At 39.0% G+C, this 25,411-nt stretch overlaps 2 protein-coding genes across 8 annotated transcripts; both read right to left on the reverse strand.

Moving 5' to 3' along the window:
• Positions 1-3,054: 3,054 nt before the first annotated feature.
• LOC119134684 (muscular LMNA-interacting protein) lies at positions 3,055-18,308 on the reverse strand. Of its 5 annotated transcripts, XM_037271682.1 has the most exons (12): positions 18,152-18,271; positions 13,680-13,750; positions 10,947-11,075; positions 9,200-10,645; positions 7,955-8,026; positions 7,650-7,724; positions 7,478-7,561; positions 7,355-7,399; positions 6,509-6,547; positions 6,221-6,283; positions 5,977-6,108; positions 3,055-4,579 (listed from the first exon to the last, which is right to left on the reverse strand). In XM_037271682.1, the coding sequence occupies exons 3-12, from the start codon at positions 11,034-11,036 to the stop codon at positions 4,376-4,378; spliced, it is 2,250 nt and encodes a 749-aa protein (XP_037127577.1). In that variant the 5' UTR covers positions 11,037-11,075; positions 13,680-13,750; positions 18,152-18,271; the 3' UTR covers positions 3,055-4,375. The 5 variants fall into 5 exon arrangements, with proteins under 5 accessions (XP_037127577.1, XP_037127575.1, XP_037127574.1 ...); XM_037271680.1 differs by lacking the exon at positions 13,680-13,750 and having other exon boundaries at positions 18,152-18,308; XM_037271679.1 differs by lacking the exons at positions 13,680-13,750; positions 18,152-18,271 and adding an exon at positions 16,618-16,722.
• A 2,155-nt stretch (positions 18,309-20,463) lies between these two features.
• On the reverse strand, positions 20,464-25,328 carry LOC119134770 (protein scribble homolog). 3 transcript variants are annotated; one of them, XM_037271826.1, is made up of 7 exons: positions 24,380-25,328; positions 23,948-24,178; positions 23,651-23,740; positions 23,395-23,472; positions 22,832-23,104; positions 22,623-22,703; positions 20,464-21,618 (listed from the first exon to the last, which is right to left on the reverse strand). In XM_037271826.1, the coding sequence occupies exons 2-7, from the start codon at positions 23,957-23,959 to the stop codon at positions 21,466-21,468; spliced, it is 687 nt and encodes a 228-aa protein (XP_037127721.1). In that variant the 5' UTR covers positions 23,960-24,178; positions 24,380-25,328; the 3' UTR covers positions 20,464-21,465. The 3 variants fall into 3 exon arrangements, with proteins under 3 accessions (XP_037127721.1, XP_037127723.1, XP_037127722.1); XM_037271828.1 differs by having other exon boundaries at positions 23,948-24,181; XM_037271827.1 differs by having other exon boundaries at positions 23,948-25,328.
• Between the last annotated feature and the right edge of the window lie 83 nt (positions 25,329-25,411).

A 25,411-nucleotide genomic window follows, 5' to 3' on the forward strand; every position in this document is an offset into this window, starting at 1 on the left:
TGACTGTCAAAATGACCAACACTGGAAAAGTAGTAAGCTGAACTTAAGTAGTGACTACTGGAACTGGAACTAACAAGGACTAAAAAAAAAAACATTGCAACATTCTCAACCTCAGAGCCCAGCCAACACACAAACAGGTTTAACTCCTAACAGTCTACAAAAACGATAAAAAAAAAAGAAATAATCCAATGCATGACAGAAAGACTATACTGCTTTGTTTTACGTGATGACAACAAACGGAATCAAATATCTTCAGAAAAATCAACAAGCAATTACATATCTCCTATTATGTGTCACTTAATTAGAAAATAACCTCTGACATTCTTCTTATCGGTACTTTATATCATATTTGAATTTTGGCAGAATTAATGAGTATAGGGGCAGGAAATGAGATCCCCATTGTCAGTTTAATGAAGTACTTCATCAACTTAATAAGCGCAAGAAATTAAATAATTGCTATGTTCACTGCATTTTGGTACATGAAAAGGAAATTAGTGTGATTGTGATATTTCACAATGCGTGCTATCTCACAACAACACCGTGTAACTTTAATAAGTGTGCAACATCGTAAGAAAGCGAGTCAAAACGAAACATGAAGAACAAGATTTTTCGGCTGCGTTCGGTTTTTGGGTGTGAGGAGTTGAAGTAAGGTGCATTTAGTCATAGGGAGTTTCTTTTCCTGAAGGGCTGAGTCATCATTTTAGACACCTAATCTCTGTATCATCACGTCTGCAGGCCTTTCTTGATTCTTCTTGCTGGGGAAAAAGGGCGAGTTATATTTTGTTTGCTTAGTGCGCTTTTAGTCTTAAATAGCAAGGAGCAACTCAAACAGATCATTACGTACAGCATGTGCCTATTAAACGTGCTACATGTTTATTAACACAGATTTCATTTGCTAGGTTAGAGAATATTCTCACCGATATTTGATAACTGTTTCTGACTTGAGGGGATCGTTTAGTTTGTCATCTACAATGTCAAACTGCAAATATTTCCGGATTCAGATTATAGGCTGAAAGTTAAATACTGCATCAGATTTCCTTCAAATGTTCTTTTAAGAACAGGAAGGTGACTTGCTTAACCGGATTGTAGCATATGACCGATGACATCTTCCTTCTCTGGTTCGTAAATATGCTGTTTGACCTTGGTGTCGTGGCTCTTGCCTCCTGTCATCTGACTTAAATGCACAATGCATAATAATAATGAAATAATGATGATAACATGAATGGGATCTCATTAGGCCCAATTGCCAATAACAGGAAAGTAAATCAAGATAAAACAAGCGTTTGTGAGTGATTACAAATAAGAACAAAAGAAGAAACAAAGGATAACCATCTACTTCTTGGTTTGTGTGAGATGTTGTTCAATATCCTTGACTCTACAGACATGAAATGGTCTCTCCTTGACGTCCTGCAGCAGGAGAGCCGATAGCACACAGAGAGATGGAGTTTCTCAAAAAGGAAAATAAATCCATGAAAAATGCTGGACATTCTATAAAGAAGCTTGCCGGATAATCTCTTTTTCTTATTTATCCTCGAAAACAAGTTTTTGCCAGGAGTTTATTACAGCCCATGAAAAAAAACTGAAATCTGCGTCAACAGGCAACTATTACTTGACCCCAAAGTCGACCCCTGGCTTTTCACAGTAAATGACCCAGAATAAATTATACACAATTGTTTTTGTACTGTAATTGTTTGATTAACATTGGCAACTAATTCAGCAATGACTTCCTTACTGCTTAATCACTGCCTGATGGGTATGAAGGCTCAAAATAGAACCTTTTATGAGGTTGTCTCAAAGTACGTGTTTTGTACTACTGAACAATGCAATTTTGAGACAGAGCCAGCTCCAAAATGCAAAGTAAACTACAGCACCAGGTTTCAGTATTTCCACAGATACATGCAGTTACAAATGAGCAGTTTGTGTCGTTGTGGGTATCAACACTTGTTTCGCAGGCAAAGAAGCAGTGCACCTTAAACGCGTCTTGCACCAGTACAGATTTAGCCTGAACTGGTTACAAGAATAGAGCCCATAAAAGCCTCTCAATAATCAATGCTGTGATTCTGAGTGCACCACAACAATCAAAGCTCGGGAGGTGAACTGCTTGGACCCCAATCAGAATATTAAAATTAAAAATGACCATGTAGAGTAAGAAAAAAAATCCTGACTATACATGGTAATTTTTATTTTCTCAAAAAAAAAAAAACAGCCTTACAATACATTGTTATTTTTTCCCCCCCAAAAAAGCCTTACTATATGGTCATGGTCCTTTTTTTCATCGGGCAGTAGGCGGGGGACAACCTGAACCAGTTGCCAGACAATCACAGGGCACACAGAGACAAACAACCATTCGCACTCGCACTCACGCCGACGGGCAAATTGGAGTGCTCAATCAGGTTTTTGGGATGTGGGAGGAAACCGGAGTGCCCGGAGAAAACCCACGCGGGCACGGGGAGAACATGCAAACTCCACATACGAAGAGCCGGAGGTGGAATCGAAGCTGCACCCTCTGAACTGTGGGATGGGCGTGCTTACTAGTGCGCCACACCGCGCTGGTCATTTTTTTCTAATAAAAAAAAAAAAGCCTGACTATGCATGGTCATTTTTTTTAGAATAAGAGATAATATAATAATAATTTTGTGGGTTTGTGGAAGTAAATAGCCCGTTGAATTAAGGGCAAACACATGTCAGACAATGATCATGCATTATAAAAGCATACAATTAAACTAATGAACAAAATTGAACAGTTTTACTTAATTTTTAAACATATTCGTGTTGTTGGATGCATGGGTGGCCCCTGTAAGCGGTTCTGTAATGTATTCTTAGCAGTGAATGAGGGTTCATTGTAAAATTTATTTTATCCAAAACGGTAGGACTTTAGCTACTCTTTATTCTGTATCAATCATTTTGGTATTTATTTCAAACAATATTTGATTAAGCTGTATGTTATCAAAAAAATGTTATTTCAAATCTACTTCCACCTAAAGCATCTTCAATCGATCTTGTCTTTTTGAGGAGATACGGCAGGAATCATCAGGATGGAGACATTCCATTTGGGAAAATTGAAATGTTCAAACAATATTTTATCAAACGGTTCAATCGATGCAATGCATAATATAATGACAAGATCAAGTTGGGAAGAAGTGGAAAAAGAGGAGCAGGAGCTCAGTGAGCACAATTGTCTCCTTTGATACCAAAGAAAATTGTGCAACGACTGATAGAATGTTAATTAAAATACATAGAGCATATTTGTATGCTAGCAACAACAGTCCAGAGTGGATGTGAATGTGTGTTGAAGGTCCATTGCAGGAGCCACTTTCATCGTTCTTGGTCTCATGTTATGTGCAATGGATTTTCTTTGCTTTAATTAGCAACAGAAAATAATACACTTGATTCTCCTGTGCAGCAACTGAGAAATTTCTTTTAAAGTTCCAGTTTTACACCTGTGTTATGATTTCTTTTAATAAAGCCAGCATTAAAGTCTTGTTTACATGCTGTAGGATCTGAAAATCAAACATTAGCAATATAGTGCAATGCAAAGGCAGTCTTTATTGTTATCATATGTTAGCCAAATTGAGATGAAAAAAAAGTTCACCTACAACACAATTTGCATTTAAAGTAATTCCAGCTTTACTGTTTAATTTTCTTTTCTAATTAAAACCATACTGTCTTTCAGGGTAATTTTGGCTGTTTACAATATAGAAAGATTGCCTGATTGACATCACTTGTGAAATGAATTAGTGGATTGTTAATTTTCCCAATTGCCAAACTCAATTATTAAGTGGCTGCCTATGCGTGGAGGAAATATATTAGCATACATTATAACAGATTTTAATGCTCGAGCTGCCCACTTTGATTTTATACACGTCAAGTCAAGCCATGTAACTGGATTGCATATTGGACTGCTGCTGAGTAGTTCTTCCACGCTTTTCTGAACGACAGTTGTCTTTATCATTTCAAGAGCCACATTAACAACAAAAATGAAAGCTTTTTGTTAGAAGGGACACTCTAGTCAGGCAGCAAGGCAAGAAAATAATTACCTATTGACTACTGGTGACAGATGTAGAAGAAGTCAATTCGTAAATGACTTAAACAAACCTCCACATTGGACTTGGACAATTGAAGACATTTCACTATTTCTGTGTTGTGCACATGGAAATTAAGTGATTTCCAACTCATTCCTTGCCTTTGCCCTTTGGCCCTGACATACCACTGGCACAATATCAAGGAATTTAAAGAAACTGCTTTTCACAACCCCTCTTTTAAAAATCATTTATGAATGCAGCACAGGTTTGGTTAGAATGAGCCTTCCTGGCTGAAAACGGGGAAAGTATTTTCTTGTCTTCTCTTCCAATTCACGTCATGAATGTTTCATAACTTAAATGTGAGTTCCATAAGCTTCCGAACGGAGAGAGGCGGAAGCATCGTCCTCAAAACGACTGAGCTGGCCTTCGGGCTCAATGATTTGCAATTCACACACGGTGAATGGACTTGTTTCAGATGTCCTTTTCTTTTGCAGTACTTGATGTTTTCTACTTGTGTGACCATTTCCCCTCGTGTCTTCAAGGCACACGCTTTCCTCCTGAAATGGAAAAGGACACAAATGCTGTGCAATTATGTTAATTGCTTGAAGAACCGGTGAATAACTCAACAATCAGATAATGGTCCCTGGAGTCTTTAAATGAAGTTGCTTCCTATTTGGATTTGACATTTAAAGTAGTTTGTCTCACTGTTAAATTAGCTGAAATTATTTTCTTGTCTTCCATTGTCCTGATTGTTTTCTGCCAGGAAAGAATATTAAACCAATTCTTTATCACCACAATTTGCGTAAAAGCATAAGCGCAGTGTGAGAGGTTGTGATTTGTTAGTTTGCAGAATGATGCAAAAATTACTGAAGTGTTATTCCGAATGAGCAAATATTGTTAAATTTGCCACATTTTAGTAAGTCTGTTTTGTTAGAAATTGATAGCTGTAATGTTTCAGAGCAGGAGGAACTGGTCGGTCACGAAGTTGAGTTTGCATTTAGAATCATTTCCGCCAATTACAACACATTTGGTCAACGCATTGTCATTTATTGCATCACTCATAGGTTTTAAGTTGTTGTTTTTCAACTAATCTAGCATAGTTTGTGGTGGTGTGTTGATGTAATTGCACAAATTTGTATACCACCCATCCATTTTCTGTACTGCTTGTTTATTTCCTGAAAAGTCATTTTTTTGAAGATGCAAGGATTCCGCTTGATGTAGGCGATAAGTAATTCAAATCACATCTTCTCTATTTTATGTAAAAGACCTTTGAGCTGAAGGCCATATGTTCTGTTGAAAGACGGAAATAGCAGTAAAATGTCAATCTGCTCTTTGACATTACTTTAAGTACAGTCAATAGGTGCCACACAAGCATTCATTGAAAAGTCTTTCTTCCTTAGAGGATCTGGTCGATTTATTTATAACCCAAAAAATGCTGCACTATAAAAAGTTAGGTGTTTGAGTTTTCATATTTAATTTTGAGTTTAATTAATTCACGCTCATCTTGACTGCAAATTTTTGTTTTGCAACTGCTTCCTCAGCAATGAGTGAATATTCGATAGTCTATAAAGCAAATGTTTACTCACTTGGAGAGTCAAATACAATAAAAACAAAACAACACAACCATGCACTGTCGTGTGGGCTGTTTTTATACACGGGTAAAATTTGGCTTCAAAACTGTAAAGTAGGTCATAATTAATTCTTTAGACAGGCATTGAGGTGCTAGGCTACAGTCTCCATGACCTTTAACAGGACAAGTGCTTATAGAAAATGGTTGGAAGACAGAGGCAATTGGATTAGGGATTAATTTCTGGACTGCGAGCTGCTACGTTTTCCCATGCATGAAGCACTCCGTGTGAGTACAATTTATTTTTGTCTGTCCCATAGTATGTACTTTTGTACAATAGTTATTTTGACTTGGCACAATGAAGAAAAAACAATCGTTTGTATCTACCTTGCATGGATCAGGGTTCCCTTTTAAGCAGCGATAGACATCTGTTTCTCTGAAGGGACAGTGTCGATATCCTCCATCTTCCTTTGACAATCTTGGAATGGTCATCATGGGTCGAACAATCCCAGGCTTTGTCTGAGTGATTCAGCAGACATAATAAGAGAGATGAGCTTCTTTCCAAATGAATTCTCGTGCAATTAAATTTCCAAACAAGGACTACAATTGAGAAAACATTGAATGCCTTTACCTTTTTAGAGTCCATTAGTCTTTTTTCAACACTTCCAGATGGATGCATGCTGCTTGAAGACGCCTGATGACAACGTGAAAGAAAAATTATCTACGTAGGGGCGTATAATACTGTGGCAGGGTTTTTTGGGGGTTTTTTCTTTCTCATCCTGGATTTTCCACCTCCAGTAATGTGTCCTTTCTTAGCATATGCTACACTCATTTACAGTATGTTATTGTACAGTAGATGATAATTAAAATTTTAAATGAAGGTTGAAAACTGAAGGATAAAAATTGCAGTTGCACTTACATATTTGGTTTCACGTCCCAACGATTTGGCAGATTTGTTCTGGAAACACAACAAAGACAAAACTAATTGATTAGTACACCACAGACAGGTCGTCATCCATAAGAAAGAAATAACGAAAGAAAGAAAGAGAGAAAGAAAGAAAGAAAGAAGAAGAATTTTTGTGCCTCTTTCGCAAGTTGCCATCTCTCAGTTGAAAGACTGCAGAGTGATCTTAGACTTGTGAACCTTTTGATCAATAATGAACAGATGGCTTCAATCATCATCCTGATGATTTCTCACTTCAAATTCACTTTTATCTTATTATTTCATTAGGGAACATTTCCTCAATCGAATTACTTTTCCGCTTTATCCTGTTTTCACTTGAGAATTTCAGCTGTAACTATTTTATTCAGTGTTTTGCCCAGAGCTTTCAAATGTGGTTACTTACACAAGTTTAAATAGCAATAAATATAAACAAATATCTTTGGGAATCGATTTTGTCCAATCAGTCAATCTAAGTTTACAAGAGTAAACCAACACTGCTCTCTTGACAAGCTGCTTCTGTCTTTCTGAAGCCATAGTCGACAATTTGCTCTTCGTACCTGCAGTGATTTTACATTTCAGATAAAGCACCTTGCTTTACCAATATCCGTTGCATTTTGCTTCTGGCATATATTGAAATGAAAATGTTCATCCTATCTCCTGAAACGATCCTGATAAGTGATACTGCCGATCTGTATTCTGATGTGAAATCACTTTACTGTCAAGATTATCATCTCACCACAACGGAGTCAGTAAGGATGAGCGCTGATGCTTTTTATCGTTAAGAGGCATTAGAGAGAATGGGAAAAGGGGAACTCACTGTACCCGTAAACCGCCGTCTGTCACCAACGCCTTGGTCGCCCTTTTGTTCTAAAACGGAGCAAAATTAACATCTGTAATTAACAAAGTAGCACCGTGAGAGTTACTAAATGATTGTGCTGCACCCACTTGTGGATTGGAATCTGCCAATATTTCATCAATGGTAGCATACAATTCCTCCGACTGCTGCCGGAGCTGAGCAGGTGAGCACATCTGATGAACACACAAAGAAAGACTTAAGGTTTTATCTCAATTATATGATATCCATGGCATAAATGTTCAGTGATCAATGCACAAATACCTCGGCATGAGTGTCTCCATGAGACTGATCTCCTCTTTTCAAGATGTTCTCACTCTGCACCTGTTCATCTATTATCTGTGAATATGAAGCACAGTGGATGCCAACAGACTGTAATCATCTGTAAGTGATTATCCTTAGACCCCCCACACACCATTCCTGCACAATTTGCATATATACAATCTGCATTTACTTAATAGTTATCTCCTTGTGCCTTGGATGTATAAGTACTGTACAGCGCTAAAACATCAGATGATCAGTAACAGCGTAATGATGTGCTTTGATATAATTGCAGGAGGTGAAGGTACCTGCTGATCCAAGAGAAGGGTGTTTGTAGGGATTGCAGCAAGTGATTTGTAGCTTGACTTAATCTTGTAAGGCTTCAGCATGCCGAGTGGGAAGAACACGCATGAATATGAATTAATTCACAGTTCAGCTGAATGATCATATAGGACAGTCATCATCTTTATCTGTCATTGCTCCAGGATACACGCAACCTTTCAGTCATTTGGACGGACGCCAACGACTCGAGTGTGATTGTTGCTCAATAAATATTCTCCTGGGAGTGCTGGTGAAATTGAAAAGCTGAGGACAGAGAATTGGCTCTTAATGGATGTCCAACATAGAGTGGATCATGTAAAAAGTCCACACAGCTCTGTTCAAACGCCAGATTTTGTGACGGGAAAAAGCAGGTCCTCTTTATTTGCTATTGATATGAATGTAACAGGGGAGAAAAATATTTTCAGCAGTGGAAATAAATAAACATAAGATTGTGTTTGTGCACAAGTGTGTGCACTCTCTTATTGTTGGGGATGTGGCTGTGTTTGGTTAACAGCAAAACAGAAGGAGCTGCAGGGTTTTCTGTGTGTGTGTGTGTGTGTGTGTGTGTGTGCGCGTGTGTTGACAACAGTTCCCTGCATTCTTCACATCTGTAAGAACCAAAGCGACTAAACAGAATCTTACAAATATAAAAAAAAAAAAAAACACTTGAAATGTTCTAAAAGCAAGTGAGAAATGCATTATTGTCCAACGTTGAATACAACATTGCTCAAGAACAACGAAAGAACACAATGACGCATGGTCGTAGCAGTATCAGGCTTTCAAATAAATTGTAACCACACATGCTGATTCTAAAAAAATAATGCCACCCTTCACACTTTTAGTTTGAAAACTTGTGGGCATGTGAAGCCCTTTGAGACAGACATTTTTGTGCTATATAAATAAATTTGACTTGACACTTTTGACTTGACTTTTCATGAATGTCACGTCTATGAAACATGACTGAAAACATGGTGGAAAAATATGAAAAAAATCATCTCAGCATACACTTTTCTCGTGTCTTCAAAGGGAATTGTTATTATTCACAATCAATATTTCTCTGAACGACATATCTTTGTAAAAATGGAATTTTGTCTGGTCTATGTCGACTATTCAGCCGTAGCCAATATTTTGACTGCATGTCTGTATATATCAATCGAGTGAAAGCCGAGTCAAAGAACAGCATGTATCCTTGAGCGTGTTCAAGGAGTGCACGTGGCAAACAGAGTGGCTACCTTTCTTTTTTTACCCTCCCTGTCACTGCAGTCTGATATTCCACTCCCCGGCCTCGGGGAGGGCGTGGAGCGCAGAGAGAAGGAAGGGGACGGCGTGAGGTCTCGAAATAGCGTGGCGGGAGAGGGCGTTGGCGTGGGAGAGCCGATGGGCGAGGACCACCCGGAAAAAGAGACGGGTGTGTAGCGAGACGGTGTCAGGTTGGGTGCTTTGGGGAGAGAAGGGAGAGCTGGTGATGTAGTGCCGCTGGCTGAGAGGGAATGTGATGGAGAAGACAAGGGGGAGCAGGGGGAAGGGGATCGCAGTCGCTCAGAGAGCACACGAAGCTTTGACAGGGAAGAATTTGACCGCCGACTTTTCTCCACCGGTTGCTGCACAAGTGTAGGATGAATGCACTCTCCTTTACTGCTGAGGTACATGTGAGCAAAACTGGGCTTTTGCTCAGGACGCTTGAACACATAAGAGTGCTGCAGTGATATTTCTTTGTAGCTCAGTGGAACATCTTTGAGTTTTGAGCACAACCTCAGTGGTGGGTCTCTCGATACCACGCTGCTTTCTAACCGCGGCGGTGAAATAACCTGCTCCCACTTTGGCACGTTTCTTGGGCGAATCTCCCCTGAGCATCTTTTAACTGGAGTGCGAGGCCTACTGTGCTCATTAGGCAACTCAGATGGGTGGCTTGGAACAGACCTAATAGGCTCCCTGTGTGCAAAGGTTTGACTATCTAAGGATGTACATGATGAGAACGGAGATGAAAACTCCAGGGGAATGGAGGCCACACTGGAAGCCGCTGAACATGCTTTGCAGAAAGTGAGGGTCACCGGGTTAACAGGCCAGCAGGGGGTGTAGGGCCTCCGGAGGGAAGCAGACAGAACAGGGAGACGGCCTTTCCTCAAGATGGCTGTCAGGAGGGAGAGTCTGGTGAGGGGAGGCCGGTGCCGAAAAGAAGGGGACTGCGGACAGATTGAAGAAGCCAGACTGTCGCAGGAAGAGAAACAGGACTGAGCGATGTGAAACAGACTGGAGCCCGGGGCAAGAGCATGCTTTCTGATCTGAACCACAGCAGGGGAGAAGACGCCAGAGCGCACCGACGAGCAGGGGGAAACAGTGCGGCTGAGGGAAGTAGGAGAACCAACAGAGGAAAGCGGCATGGCGGGCCAGCACTTGTCTCTGTCCCAGCTTTCTGACAGGATGGACTCTCTGGATGAAGCCAGCGTGGGGGACACGTGCGCCGAGCATGTGGCACTCATCGTAGGAGGCTTCTCGGAAGAGTAACCTGAGCTAACCTCAACACGTCCAGCGGAATCGTGACCCCACTGCTGGGAAAGGCTCTGGTGTTTATTCGCAGTTGTCTCCATGGAGGCAGTGCCGCTGTGTTTGAGTGTATTTTCAGACTGGCCACCCAGTGACGTGGAGGCTTGGGAGCAGCTCACTTGGGCCAGTGGAGACTGCAGCAGAATAAAAAGTGGATTGACAGTTCCTTAATGAGGGCTGTGAACAAATTTTTACATTCAATTTGGTCAAAGTTGGTTCAAGCATTAACTTGGTTTACATTACATTACAAGACTAAAGATAGGACTATGACATGTTGAGACTTCATCCACCCATTTATCCGAACGCATTTACATTTTGTGTCATAAACTGTCAAAAGTTTGGACTTTAATCTTATATTAAAGCTGTACAAGTTTTGAATTATTATATACAGCACGTTCTTTATAACACAGTCTTGTACTGAGGGAGCTCTCTTACCTTATTTATCTTTGTTTCAATTCCCTCTCCGCTCTCCAGTGATTCTTTGATGAAGATTATCTCCGCTGTTAAAATCTTGCCATCCGACATTGTCTCGCCGCTTGTCTTCTCATAGGAACCAGCTAAGTTCTGACAGGAGAAATGCAAAGAGAAACTGAGAGGGTGAAATATGAGAAAAGCCTGAGTTGAACTTCAGCGAGTCCACGAGCTTGGGGGGGGGTGCTCTGTGTCAAGGCACCACATGTCCCACACATATAATTCACATGTACTCAAATATGTCATGCTGATGCGGGGCAAGGACGTCCCCCGCGGGTGCATAAATTAGCAATGTGTCGAAGTCAATTTGAAGTATTTTGGAATCAACAAAAGCATTTTTATCTCTTAATTGTATGTAATCAAAATGATCTCTTTACTCTGTTGTATTTGTATAAATTGTTGGGCAATTCATAATCCAAATGCATAAACAGCATCCATACAGAAAGGGAGAAAAGTCAGAGTGAAGGAGACAGCAAAGTGATCTCTAAAGTTTGGTTGGGAGCATTTCCCAGTCACCGAGTTTAAATGAAACATTTGTTTACAAAAGTTGTCAAGTAAACACAGACAGCACACAGTTTATTATTGGGCGTCAAGAATTTTTATGACCGTCTGTAAAAGGTTAAAGTTCATTCATTTTGATCTGCCGGAGGAAATTGCCAATTTGTTTTAAATTCCATTTGTCAACATTAGAAAACAAAAATACCAGAGACTGGTGGAGTCCTCCTTCCTAGTTTAGTAAAAAGCTCAATCTTACAAACACTTTGATTTTGAACATTTAGTACTGTGGTGACAAAGTGCTTTCATCCCATTTCATATTTAAGATTCATTTGCATGTCTTGTTTTTAGGAGGAAAAGTGGCAGTGGTGTTACTATCCCTTTCAACATTAACATTCAATAACATTCGAAAATTATAAACATAAACTTGCAAGAAATTGCATTTGAAAAAGTACCTTCAAGATTATTTTAATGCTATTTTAAACAAATAGTCGGGATTAAAGTGCAACATTTTCTCTAATATGACTCGGGGGGATTATATAACAACACAAGTGCCAAATAATTATGTTTATGCCCCAGGGAATTAATCTTTTTCCAAGATATTTATTTATTTTTGGCCTACATTGCTGGTTTGCTTCTACCGTTAATCTTTTCTGACAACATTCACGCTAAGTGGGCTTCTATATATATATATATATATGTGAAATGACACCGAAATGACAACCCTGCATTTAATTAATCAATGAGGGCACTGTCTTTTTATAGACACACAACAGTTGAGGCGGGCGATGTGACATTTTTATCCTGGGAAAATAATCCACGGATGAAGTAGCTTTTAATAAATGATATCTTGACAGACTGTGTGTCAAAAGCAAAGCCATTTCAAGCCCCCCAAAAACATCTACAGTATTTAGCGTCATCATAATGTAAACTAAATGAAACAAGAATCACAAGAAATTGCAAAAATATTCACACAGGTGCTGCGTATTATGTATCATTATCATTATTATTATTATTAGTAGTAGTAGTAGTAGTAGTAGTATTATGTGTTTACTTATATTATACGTCATGCTCTCATAGTAATTGCATTGTGTATCTTTGATGACACACATAAAATGCAATGTATGCATTATTTTATATATTTTTCTTTTAAATGGTTTGATTTCAGCACGACAATATAGTGGTCCCAAAGGTTTTGGGAGATTTTTTCCCCACCAAGGACCCAGATTTTTTGCAGAATGGCAACCATTCAGTCCTTACATATATTACGCATCGAGCATAATTCAATGGAAATTTAAAAGGCCACATTTGCATTTTTTTTAAAGATCACTCAGCATCTTGGGCATTTCATCATCATGCGTAATAATTAGCTGTTGACTCCTTCTCATATAACCAATTTGCAATCCTTCCTCTGGCAGTGAAAAGTACGAACTAGGTAGCCACCTGTTTCATTGATGTGTCAGGTTTACATAACCCCATCAAATCATTTCTGCTCACTTTACAAATGTCCAAAATCAGAGCGGCAACAGGTTTGAATTTACGTTATTTGGTCATTTCATGAAGTGCTGTCTCAAAGCAAAGCATTTTAAGATCTGTAATGTTGTAGACTGCTTCTATTCATTTATGTTCACGAGTGTTTTGATTTTGTCTGTTCAATAACTGTTTATCCTGTTCGGCCCATGACCAATGGACTGCTTGGTTTTGCCCCCTGTAGGTTTGATTTTGATACCCAGGTAGTCTCAGCATGGGGTGCTGAGCAGCGAGCGAGTGATGTCAACCTCCCCACTGAGACGATCTTTGAAGTCGTATATGCAGCCAGTAAACTGGTGTTGGACATTAGAGGCAATCAGTTTACCAGAACCCCCATTCACTATATTATTTGGTGTTCTACTCACTCCTAATAGCACATTTAACTCTTGCAGACCTAGCAAGACAAACGGGGTCGGTATCACCTGCAAATTATTTGTTTGGCCATTTCCAAAGATGATAATTTTGGAGTTTGTGTGTTCTCACTGTGAAACACCTCCAATAGTCCAAAAGAGTTGTTGAATGAATTTGATATGAAAGCTCTAATTGACAGGTAGTCAGTACAGGTGCTGTGTCCCGCTTTTCACTTGTTGCACACGTTTTTAACTGAAAATAGACAAAAGCATTCATATGCCGTCTTTGAAAGTTTCTATACTGGTTTGACGGTTGAGGTACCTTTAGGTATGGAGCAGCATTTCCATGCCAGAAACTTGTGGGTCCCTTAAGGCAATGTTATATGTTTGATCCTGATAGGGAGCCAGTGAAGAGGATAAAAGATGGAATACAGTATATTCATACCTCCTCATTGTCTTTAGGACTCGGGCAATGTTTTTGAATGTACTGAAGTCAAGAAAGAGACTTGCTAGAGAAGCAATTTGCAAAAATTAAGCCCATAGGAGAGACAAAAACATGAACCAATTTCAGAGCGGGAGAGAGTGGGACTAAGTTTTATAATACACCTTAGCTCTTGAATTTAATTCTAAATGTAGCAATTGCACTCTGAGATGTGTTGATTTCAATGTAAAATGTTAAGGGATTGTCTGGGTAACTTAGCCTCAATATTATTGGGGAAAATATGTCATTATCAAAGACGGTCTTTCTGCTCAGTGTCAGTGTCACTGGAGGGGCATTCATGGGCGTGCCCCTCCAAATTAGTCGCTGTGCCTCCCTACCCTACACCCTGCAGTGCCACCCTCTTGATTATATCCTTTTTAATCTGTGATGATCTCTTTATTTCAAGAACTACCATTGAAATGAAAAACAGAATCAAAACCAAATTGAAATACGATAAGGCACATTGCAGTGTCTCTAGTGATTTCTGAGACTTGTCTGAAATGCATGATCATCAAACAGGAAGGAGTTGTTTGATCCAAATTTCTTCCTGGAGTGCTTTAAGATTAGGGTTCACATTGATGAACAAGTGCTACTTGCATATTTAAAGATGAAGCACTGAGATGTTCTGCAAGGATTACAGAGGATAAGAGTCATTTTTAAAACGCAGTCAATATCATTCAATCCTTACGTAATTATGGAGGAAAGTGCACTGCATTAATATGAATAACAAAAAAAAATCTGAATCTGTGTCTTGTTAAGGTTAATAGTAATGTGGTATGTGGGGAGCATAATGTATGTACATAAGGAACTATATACTGTGCAGAAATTACACCGTTTGCCATTTTTAATTGTGGGGACATGTCGAGTATGGGTGGTTAATTTATAGTCTTCCAAGGTTATTTCGGATGTAATTGCAGCTATTATGCAAACAATGTAAGCGTGCTATTCATTGCATGTTACTAAACCATCTGGCCTAAATAATATAACGCTTGGGCACATATAGAGATGAAGAACCAGCCACAGCCACATGCACACCTTCACTAAGCACTAATCGACTCCACGCTGCCCGAACACCATCAGCGACTGTAATGTAACTTAATAATATTTAATCAAATTTAGTAAGGTTGCTTTGTAGTTTTTCATTCAGGCACGCATTCAAAATCAGTCCCTAACCGAATGAACCGTCAATAAAATTGTGTCTTTTCATTATAATTAACCTTTAAACATAATTGTTTCTATTACAATATGATTAATATACTGTACTGGATTTGCATGTTGATGGAGAAGACAGTAAAACACAGTCACCTGACCTATAAGCTTTCAGTGCACTATTTAAAGCACAAATATTCATGTTGAATATTTTAGGTGAGATCCTTGTTAGTAAATTAGCCAGATTACACAAAGCAAAATATTTATATTAAAATGACATTTTGTGGAGGGATTGCACAATATGCCAAGAAAGAACCCACAATTCGCAACAAAAACACATATTCCTGTCTTGATCATTAAATACAACTTGTTGCTAGTTTATAAGTAACCTAAACTAATAGCAGGTAGATTAGCCCCACAACTAGGCTCACCATAGGGTACTGGAAATTTTGGATAATTCTAAGGATCCCTGTCTGACAGAATATATTACTGGTAGTAAGTATTCTTATATGGCATTGAAGGTATGATGCCCCGAAGGTTTTTTTTTTTTTTTCTACACAGGTCTGAATCCCGGGTGGCAGCCCTGCTCCCAGCACATGTAATTTATTCTAGTCAGACAAAGTGGTCAACAGGAGCCTCAAAAAGAGACGTGCTGTGTTTTAAAGATGAATTAGTGTTTCCATGAAAGAGAGGACAGCCCTTGACATTGCAAATCAATTCTTTTAGAAATATCATTAATAATTTACTACTTTTTTTGAAAGCTTCTGATGGATATTCAAAAGTTAACTAACTTGGAGCTAAGGGAATCAACACAACAAAGACAGTCAAAAGCTGCAGAAGTAAAGCCAATAACGTGTCTGTGCCTGAGCGTTATGTAATGACAGTGATGCGAGTATCAATCCTGTGAAGAGGAAAACTGGCAACACCATCCTTTTTATTGTAGAATGCTTGCCACATACTGTTGCTTCAGGTATTGTAATATTATATGTCAAGAAAGGCAGCCTTCTCAAAGTCAAAGTCCAAACATGAAAGTTTCAAAACATCACACATTGCTTTTGAATGTGTGCAGTTTTGATCTGACAAACATTGTAATACAGTATGTGTTTCAATTCTGTTTCAACCGGCAAGCCATCTCGGGGGAGTTTGTGCTCTGCCATCAAATGACTAAAATAAAAAATAAAAAAAACAACATCACAGTACCTTTTAACTTGAAATTGTGCAGCAATCTGTAGCAAACACATCCGCTCAAAAACAACGACCTTTGATTATATCGGACAAGGTGCTTTAACTTCAAATGGTTATGTCAAAGACAGAACAGAACATCATGAATGAAATCCAAAAAGGTTGTTGTTGCAAAAGTCTAATTGGTGCATATTTATTTTTAGCTCCTTTATGTGCGGTTTTAAATACATATATTTAAATACAGCGGTGAATGACATCCACTGTTATCCCAACAACCCACATTACCCCTAAGGGCAGAAAAATTAAACAAGTTCTCCAGAGCATGTTTAATTGGCTGCAGATGAGGATCAACAAATAATTGAACACCACCATAAGAACATGTTTATAATGTCCTCAGTAGTCAAAGCAGAGAAAGTTGATACGACAAAAACTAAAAAGTATTTCCTACTTGTCCGGCAGAGCTCTCTTGAACATTTGATAGTGCCGAGTGTGGCATAGGTCATGCCGTCCCCATAGATCACATGTCCTTCTAGATGCCGGATCTCCCGTGCTATGTCACCTCATGTGCGCCAGAAGACCCTCAGCTATTTTTTTGAGGCATGTCAGGCCTCCTCCAAAGACTAAATTCACAACACTTCCATCATTTCCTTAAGCTGACCACACTCCATGAGACACTCCGAAATAGTCACCTACTGGAAAGTGAAAGCTGTCGTGCCAAATAAATAACAATAGTAATAATAACCTGTAAATATTGTTGGCATTTTAATCCAAAGAATTGTGCATATGAGCTTTCATGCCAAACAAACATTTTAAATATAAGCAAAACCTGCTAACAGATGGATTATTCACACAAGATTTTTTATTTTTTTTTTAAAAAGTTTATCACACTAATTAAAAATATTTCTAGTGATAATATAAGGTGAAAATGAGGTTGCAATATTACAAGAAAAAAAATCTTTTTTAAGAATACCTTCTGATTAGTAGGAAAAAATGTTATTTATTAAATGTATTATTATTAATTGGCCGTTTCCCGAGCAACTGTGACCTCGTTTTTCACATTCCAAACAACGCAATAATAATCAGAATACCTTGTTTTTAGACTGCATATGACATATATTGTAAAAAAAAATGTGCGTTGATTTCCACTTGAATGCTGTAACATCTCTGTGACTCATGTTCATTTTAAGCTTCTCCCTTGAGCACAATTCTCTCTGTAAACAATAAATTGTCAGATCTCCTCGTAAGCTCCTGCTGTGATTTGTGTTGTGCACGTAATAGCATAAAGTGTCGGGTGTGTCTCAGGAAAGCTTTTAATTACAGGCCGAGACAACCCGTCCCTCTAGCGTAGATAGGAAGTGCAAATATAGCAGAGCTCCAACTGCTCCGATAACACTGCAGCTACAGTACAGACCAAATAACATGCTACACAACAACAATCTTTGAAATAAATTCTGAAACACAAACTTCAACAATTTAGTGCATATGTGATGGTAACAAGCACCACTGCTCTGATAAGAAGGTCGACGTATCCAACAATATTCCTAATACTGCTTGTCCTCAGGAGGGTCATGAGTAAGCAGCAGTCAATCTTAGCTGATTGAAATTGAAAGTGCAGGTTACACCATGGTTCCCAGCCAATCACACGGCACATACAGATAAACAATCATTCATGCCTGAGGACCATTCAGAATTTAAAATTAATCTAATGCATGATTTGGGAATGTGGGGGCAAGGCAGATTAGCACTAGAAAACGTTGATTGTATAAAAAATAAAATAGGACATATCGTCGAGACGGTGATGGCTCATAATGTTTCAGCGATTTGGGGACGACTTATCTAAATTGCTTTCTTTTCCTGTGGGAAAAGAGAATGCCACAGCTGGGGAGGTATCTGAGAATACCGATGAATGCTTCCCAAGTTCTTCTCAGCTAGTGCACGTTTTGAATTGTGAATTATTGATACTCCCATGCAAAGCCTCCTACCTTATTAGAGCTCCTCATCTCTACTTCAGATAGCGCTCTAAGCCAAAGGGTCTGTTTGTTGTCAGGCCTCACGCATCAAGAGAGCAGCTCTCTTGCGTGTTTGATGACAGCAGCATGACCACTTCTAGGCTTCGCCGCTTGGAGTTTGATGTGGGCCGTGCCGCCGTGCCCACTTCCTTTTATAGACTCTTAATAAACACAAATAGCTGGCGGACAGCAGGCGAGGCTTTAGTGCACTGCCAACAATGTTCACCCTGAAGGCTGCAAACAACATAGTGTGATTGAAAGAATTCACTCTCTGTTCTAGTTTACTTTTTAGTTCCTTCAATGATAATTGTACTATATCTCCATGAATTATTTATGATGAAATTAGATAAGAAAATCTGTTGCATGAAGAAACTTTTTTTTTTTACAGTGGTTAGTCAAATACTGGTGTTTGGAATTCAACCAAAAAATATGTATGTCAGAAGATAATTCACCCTGAAATTGCCCCTCCATTCAGTAGGGAGGGACAAAAGAAGAAAAGTGTGCTGAAAATGGTCAAACCAAGATTGATGCTGACAGGAATTAGTCTGGCTTATCATTATGAGAAATTAATTTGATCAATTCCAAGAAAGCCAGACAATAAGGCAATTCATACCACATTCATTCCAGGACCACTTGCAGAGAGAGTTATTTTATTGTAGCTTTGTTCAATGTGATTATATTTTAGCTTAGCTTTATGTAGTTTGGTAGATAAGAATATTAATTGAAGCATTGCCTGCACTTAAGAGTTTTATGATGGTGATATTCTTTCCAATTGGAAAATGTCTTTACTTCTGATTCAAACAACTTGGAACTCAACCAAAATGGATGGCGTTCATCATTGGAGGGTCCACGGTAGTGTCGAGCGAACATTTTTCTCTTGTTGTGGACAGTGACAAATTGCACATTATGATCACGCCACTGGCTGGGTATAATTTTCTTTTCTCGTTATTATGTTTGGAAGACATATTTTTGTTAATTCTGCCTGATGCACTGACAGCTCAGAAAGCAGTGTGACAGCTGAAAAAAAAAATATCCTCTTAAGTGCCCAACACGGACATGACAATGAATGCATTATTGAAACTGTCTAGTCACTGTCATCTAGTGCAGTTGTCGTATGTGTTTTTGTGCTCTTGTTTTCAAATGATTCATTATTATTAGCCTATGGAAGACATCGGTGATGCCATGTGAAAACATATTCATTTGTTTGCTTGTTTACAATTTGTTCACTGTCGCCCCACAAGAGTGCCGAAGCAGACCTCTGAAGAGGTTGCTAAGCCTTTAAGTACACTACATTCTTCATTCCTATCACAGCTGCCCTAGTCTATTTCCATCCTGCTGTTTCCCTCTCCTTTATGTCTACTACTGCAGCACTCACTCCGGCCTGTTGTCTGCCGCTTCATTGGAAGTTACTTAAATCAGAAGCAAAGCAGGTTTTGGTACTGCAAGGCCTTTAAATCACACAATGCATTTCATAAGTAATAACATTCTGCCTGGAGGAAGTTTTATTCTGAATAAATTTTCTTGGAGGACACCGGGAGAGCAGGCTACCACTCGGACATTCTGGTGATTTTCTGTATGTTTCCGATGGCTCTACATTTATAACGCTCAGCACGGCTAGGTGTGGGGTTAAGGGTCATTTTTACTTTTTAATTATTAATGAATAAAGAGAAAACTGGCAGCATATGAAGCATTTTTCTCATCCACGTCAAAAGAGCAAGAGTGTGTGCACCACTAGGGTATATCCGAGCACATGGCAGCCTTTGAGGTGAATTTGTTGTGATGTATGTTCAAGTAGTGTGTCTCCAGCAGCCTCTCCTTTCATCAAAGGATCATTTATAAAGTCAGCGATGACAGATATATCGATAGGGCAGGGAATGGCACCATATTTCATACTCCAGCAACCCAGATTGTGACAACCGTAATTCAAGGTGCATCGGTTGCGTGTCCGCCTTGGGTAGTAAAGCAACTGTTTCACTTTCAACTTTCAGGCATCTGTAAAAACCTTTCTTCATTTTAAATTCCTTGAATTACACTGTCGAGCAAAAGCTTGAAAATCTTTTCTGTTAAATATTGAATATCATTCGAATGTGTTGCTTCAAACCAAGGCCTAAGCCTCAATACACTAAACTATTTTTGTATAAACACTCCTAGCCACTACAGTATATGACAAAATACACTACATAATACAATGGCAAAAAAGAAAATGTGAGAAGGGATTTGCGTTCCCTTGAGAGAATCCAATTCAAAAGGGCTCTTGCACCTCATGTGATACTCGGAAGTCCTGCTGAAAGTCGATAAGAGATTTGTAATCCTTTTTATTAACTGTTCCACGTGTTGCAAAATAGGTGTACACACCTCACAATTGAATGCGTGTGCAAATGGGCACAGCTCAATGGATTTTCTTATTGATTTTTTTTTTTTTTTTCTTTTTCTTTTTTACTTGAATGTACTCAGGGTCTAATGTGCTTCGCAGAGAGCCTGGTAAAGTAAAAGACGTGCCAACAAGATGGTGTCTGTTGACTATGTGGAGTATGAGCACTTTAATTTCCACTGCATTGAGACTTTTTCTATGATATGGGCAATATTTTGTCTCTCACTGATTTTATCTGCCTTGTCACTCAAACCCCCGCCTTGTTCCTCATCCGCTATCAGTTCCCAGTTGCCTCCTTTTGTTCTACCCACCAATGTCTTTAGTCTCAGCGCTTTTAGTTTCCCACTTTCTATTCTGTCTTCTACCTCATCTAGGTTTGCTTTTGTTTTTGCCTGCACGGAACTATACTTAGACTCCTGACTGTTCTGAATTAAGTGGACACCTTTTAGACCCCAAGTGGGGCATATTCCACACGCAGAACAGTTGTTTACTGCAGATAATTTGTAAAAAAAATGGGCCCATTTAGTATTTATCCTTGCAAAATTGGTCCATTTAATATCTAGCCTTGCAAAATGAGTTACTCACAAACAGAGTTGGGCAAATGTGATATTTTTCATATAGTTTGTTACTTGCATTTTAACGTAATAGGTTTCTTTACAATATTGCCGTCTTTGTAGAGTAATGAGTTCGTTATTACTTGTAAAATTTGAAATTTGTAATCATAGCTGGAAAGTTGACATCAACTATGGAGGAAAAATAATGTTAAATGTTTCGACTTTATGGTGGGAAATCAAGTATTTTAATTTAATGACTAGAATCAACAATTGAAATTAAAAAAAAATAATAATACAATTGGAGCAAACGTTTTGTAGTGTGCTTTCACAAGTCCTCTCAGTGGTTTAAAGTCTCTGTGCACTCAAGGCGGATAAAATGCACTGTCAAAACATTGCAAAGGGACACTATTCTCAGGAATGCCTGCATCATGCTGCTCCTCTATGCTGAGAGCTTGTGGCAAGAGGTCCACGTCTTCATCAGATGTGGAGGGATGAGTGAGAATGATCCGCGGAATCTGTCAAAGAATTGACAGGTACCAAATTTAGGATGGAAATATTTTCAATAACAAATCATGTCAATTTAGTCAATCTGTTCCATGTTTTAATGCCACCCTCATAAAACTTATATGTAGTTTACTATCTAACCTAACTCTCTTGATGGCTACAAAGAGCACCTGGTAGAGGTAAAACTAAGGGACATTGATCCTTATATCAGTTGGGGATGAAAACTGTATGTGAGCCTGCATATTTACTTTTGATTCTATGTGGTGGATTACAGAGATTCTAATTCATTCTAACTCTATTATTATTATTATTATTATTATCATCTCTGAAGATGGACACTGTGTAATGGTTCCACCTCAGGAAAAAAAGAAAAGGAACAATTTGAACATGAAAAGTTGCTCAAATCCACAGACAATCAACTCTCCATAAAACTTGAAGAATTGTTGAAGAGTCCCGAATCCAAAGAAAGTATCCAGTCTTTCCCCATGCTACTTTCATTCTTTTGTTATTCATGCTTGATCATCTCTGTGTGCACCTTTACACAAGAACATCAGTAAGACAAATATGAAAAAAGTAATGATGATTTATGGAAAGGGAAAGCAAAAGTAGCACTTGTCAAATTCTTCCCTCAAACTGCAGTTTTTCTTGTCCAACATCTTGTGGCACGTACATGACAATATACAATTCTAAACTTCAAGAGGATATGTAATGGGAAATTGACTTTTAAATTGCTTGCACGGCATAAAAATAAGTGGATCTCTGGAGTGACTGGCCACCAAGTGTGAAATTACCAATTACCACCAAGATTATTTAAGTGAACGACCTATGTATGTCAATCCATTGTGTTTGAATGTATGTGTGTGTGTGTGTGTATACACACACACAAGAAACCGGAATGTCCAGAGAAAAAATCACACACATGCACACACAATCATTCCATATACCTGACATGTTACCTAAATATCTGGGAAGTGTTTAAAATGGTGATGAAAATGGCAATTTAAAAAAATCTTACTTTCATTGTGGTTTTGTCTGAATGCAAATCATTTCTTTCGGTCAAGGCCTCTGCTTCCAACTGAGACCTCCTCAAATCACTCTGAAAGAAACAGAAAAAAAAAGGAATGAGAAATCGGTTATGAGGTTGTTATTGAGGGGATCATATTCATGAGACACTCTAAGAAATACTAATGGGATTGAAATGCATTCAGTTGTTTCACAACCCACAATGCCATTGCCGTTGCACACCACCACATCCATTTTCTTGGGCAAACAGTCTTCCCTGTCTTCGGACTTCTGCAACGTGCTCCTGTGGCCTTTGGCGTCGTGGCTGCACGGCCTCCGGCTCGCAGCATCCTCAGCATCACAGGTGTTATTTGTCACGTGCCGTCTCACTTGTGATCCTTCCCGTAGCACTTTCATGTTAATGCAGCTCCCGGCGTTCCTCAGGGCTCGCACAGCCTCCAAGTGAGTGGCTCCCTGCATGCTGAAGTTATTGACCTGCAGGGTGACATGAAATGTCAAATGTCAGTGAAGCAGTTTCACTTATTTATTGACTTGGTCATTGATGGAGGCTGCAGCAGTTGAATGACAACTGTCTGTACTTTAGTGACCCCTATTGTGCAAAGGGGGAAGTAAATTAGCATTTTTCCAGAGGTACATATGGAAATGTTGCAGAAAGTAATTAACACAGATTAAAAAAAAAAAAAAAGAACTAATGATGATAATTAAATATAAGTGTGATAAAAGTAGCAATAACAAAGAGGAGGCGGCAAGAATAATAACAATACCTCGAGTAATCTGTCTCCAACATGTACTCCTGCTTTTTCTGAAGGCCCTCCTTTAGTGACTCTGGAAATAAAAATACCCTGAAAGGTAATAAGCAAACTTCAGTGACGGCTGAGATCAGTCTTTCCCAGTAACCTTACAGAAAATTGATTTGTTCAAGGTAAACATGAGTCAGACTCATGCTGAGGTGTAAGGGGGGGGGGGTTGAAAACCAAATATGTTGCAGGAAATTAAAAGACTTCATTGTTGTTTGCTTACCTCGTCATGGTCTTTGTAAGGCAAGGAACCTTTGCCACCAGCGATGCTTATACCTAGCCCGTCCCTCTGACCAGATACTTTGATCTGTAACTAATCAGACAGCCATATAAATTATAATCATAGGAAAGAATAAATAAATAAATATATATATACATATATAATCTTGATAGTCACTTTCAAGCAGTAAAGCAGAGCAAATTAACCCGATAGAAACTAGAAGCAGCCATTTTCCTCCACCAATTTGCTTCCCTGTGATAAACTACATCATACTGTGACATTAAGCAAAGGTGTAGGTACCCCTAATGGCATTTGCGAGGTGAGCAATTCATGAGGATGTTTCTGCAAAACAGGCTTCAGATGCCTGCTGATGGAGGGGAGCTTTGAACTGTGGGCGGGGTCTCCATGGAGACGGCATGAGCCATTACGAGGTCCTTGTGGCTGAAATTTCCGTCCTTCTTGAGTGCCACTTCTCTGGTGGCGAAATCGATGTGGGAAGCTATCGCTCGATGTCAGCTGGCTAGCAGTATCCTGCTGATAAGGAATGACGAGATTTGTGACAATAAATGCATTTTGTGGTGACAGCAAAGCAATGAGTGATATCAAAAATGTGTGAGCAAGTGTGGGATCACATACAGAATAGAACAAAATATAGTGGAGGGAGCATGATTATTACCTGCAGAGCTCTCTAACGTTTTAAAATGTGCAAACCCGTTGTTAATATAAACACACCTTAGTTGTTTTCTTTGAACGGCGACCACACACACCATCATTGCCCGGAAGAAATTGGACGCCCCCGTGCAGACACGCTTTTGCTACTTTGTCAATGCTTGGAAGGGCCCAGTTTTGGCAGGTGGTCCTGATGGACTGGCCCGTTTGATGGATTCTACTCTCCTGGGGTGGATTGGAAGACACCACCTGCTGCTAAAATGTGATAATTATGTTATGATCAGGATCAGATGATTAATTTAAAATGTTTAAGCGATTATCATGCTCATTTTGCAGATGGTGATGAGGAGTCAATGAAGGACACTTGATCCATGCTGCTTGCTGCTTGCAAGAACCCTGCTGACAAGTGACAGTTAAACCACATGGACAACACTCAATTGATGTTTTACTGTGATTGATGCCACCAGAGGGTCAAGGTTTCTCATTCTCTCTGATATTATCCTGCGGCCTGCAAATAGGTTTGGGGTGCATGTTTGTGACCCCTGGATTAAGTTGTTGGTTTAAGGTTAAAGTTGGGTTGGGGTTAAATTTGAAGTGATTTAGAGCAGGCAGCACCATCATAGTGCTAATGGGCATCAGGTAGAGACCCAGTGGACCATACGTATAAGTGGGACTTTTTTTTTCTAAAAATAACACACCCAAGATGGGTCATGAGGATTTCCAATAAATGTTTAGCAGTCATTATTACAAAATTGTATTGCATATTCATAATTATCTTTTACCTACCTTGTACGTCTGGATTTTTAAAAAGGTTGGTGAATCCTGGTTTAGTATTTTTTTTTAGGGGTTAAAGTTAGTTAGAATTAGAGCTCGCAAGACAAGAAATAGAAGCCCTTAAAGAATCAACACTTGATCTGGCTACGATTAGAGCGCCCAAATTTGTTACTTGACTCGACCTGCACACTTGCACACAAAGGCACCGCACTGTTGGACTTTTTCGCCCTTACCAAGCAGTTGTGGACAAATATGTTGCAGAAAATTAAAAGACTTCATTGTTGTTTATAAAAGAGATATGTTTAAACAGAGTAAAGACAT

This window comes from Syngnathus acus, chromosome 15 (assembly GCF_901709675.1).
Source record: "Syngnathus acus chromosome 15, fSynAcu1.2, whole genome shotgun sequence".
NCBI classification, from domain to species: Eukaryota; Metazoa; Chordata; class Actinopteri; order Syngnathiformes; family Syngnathidae; genus Syngnathus; species Syngnathus acus.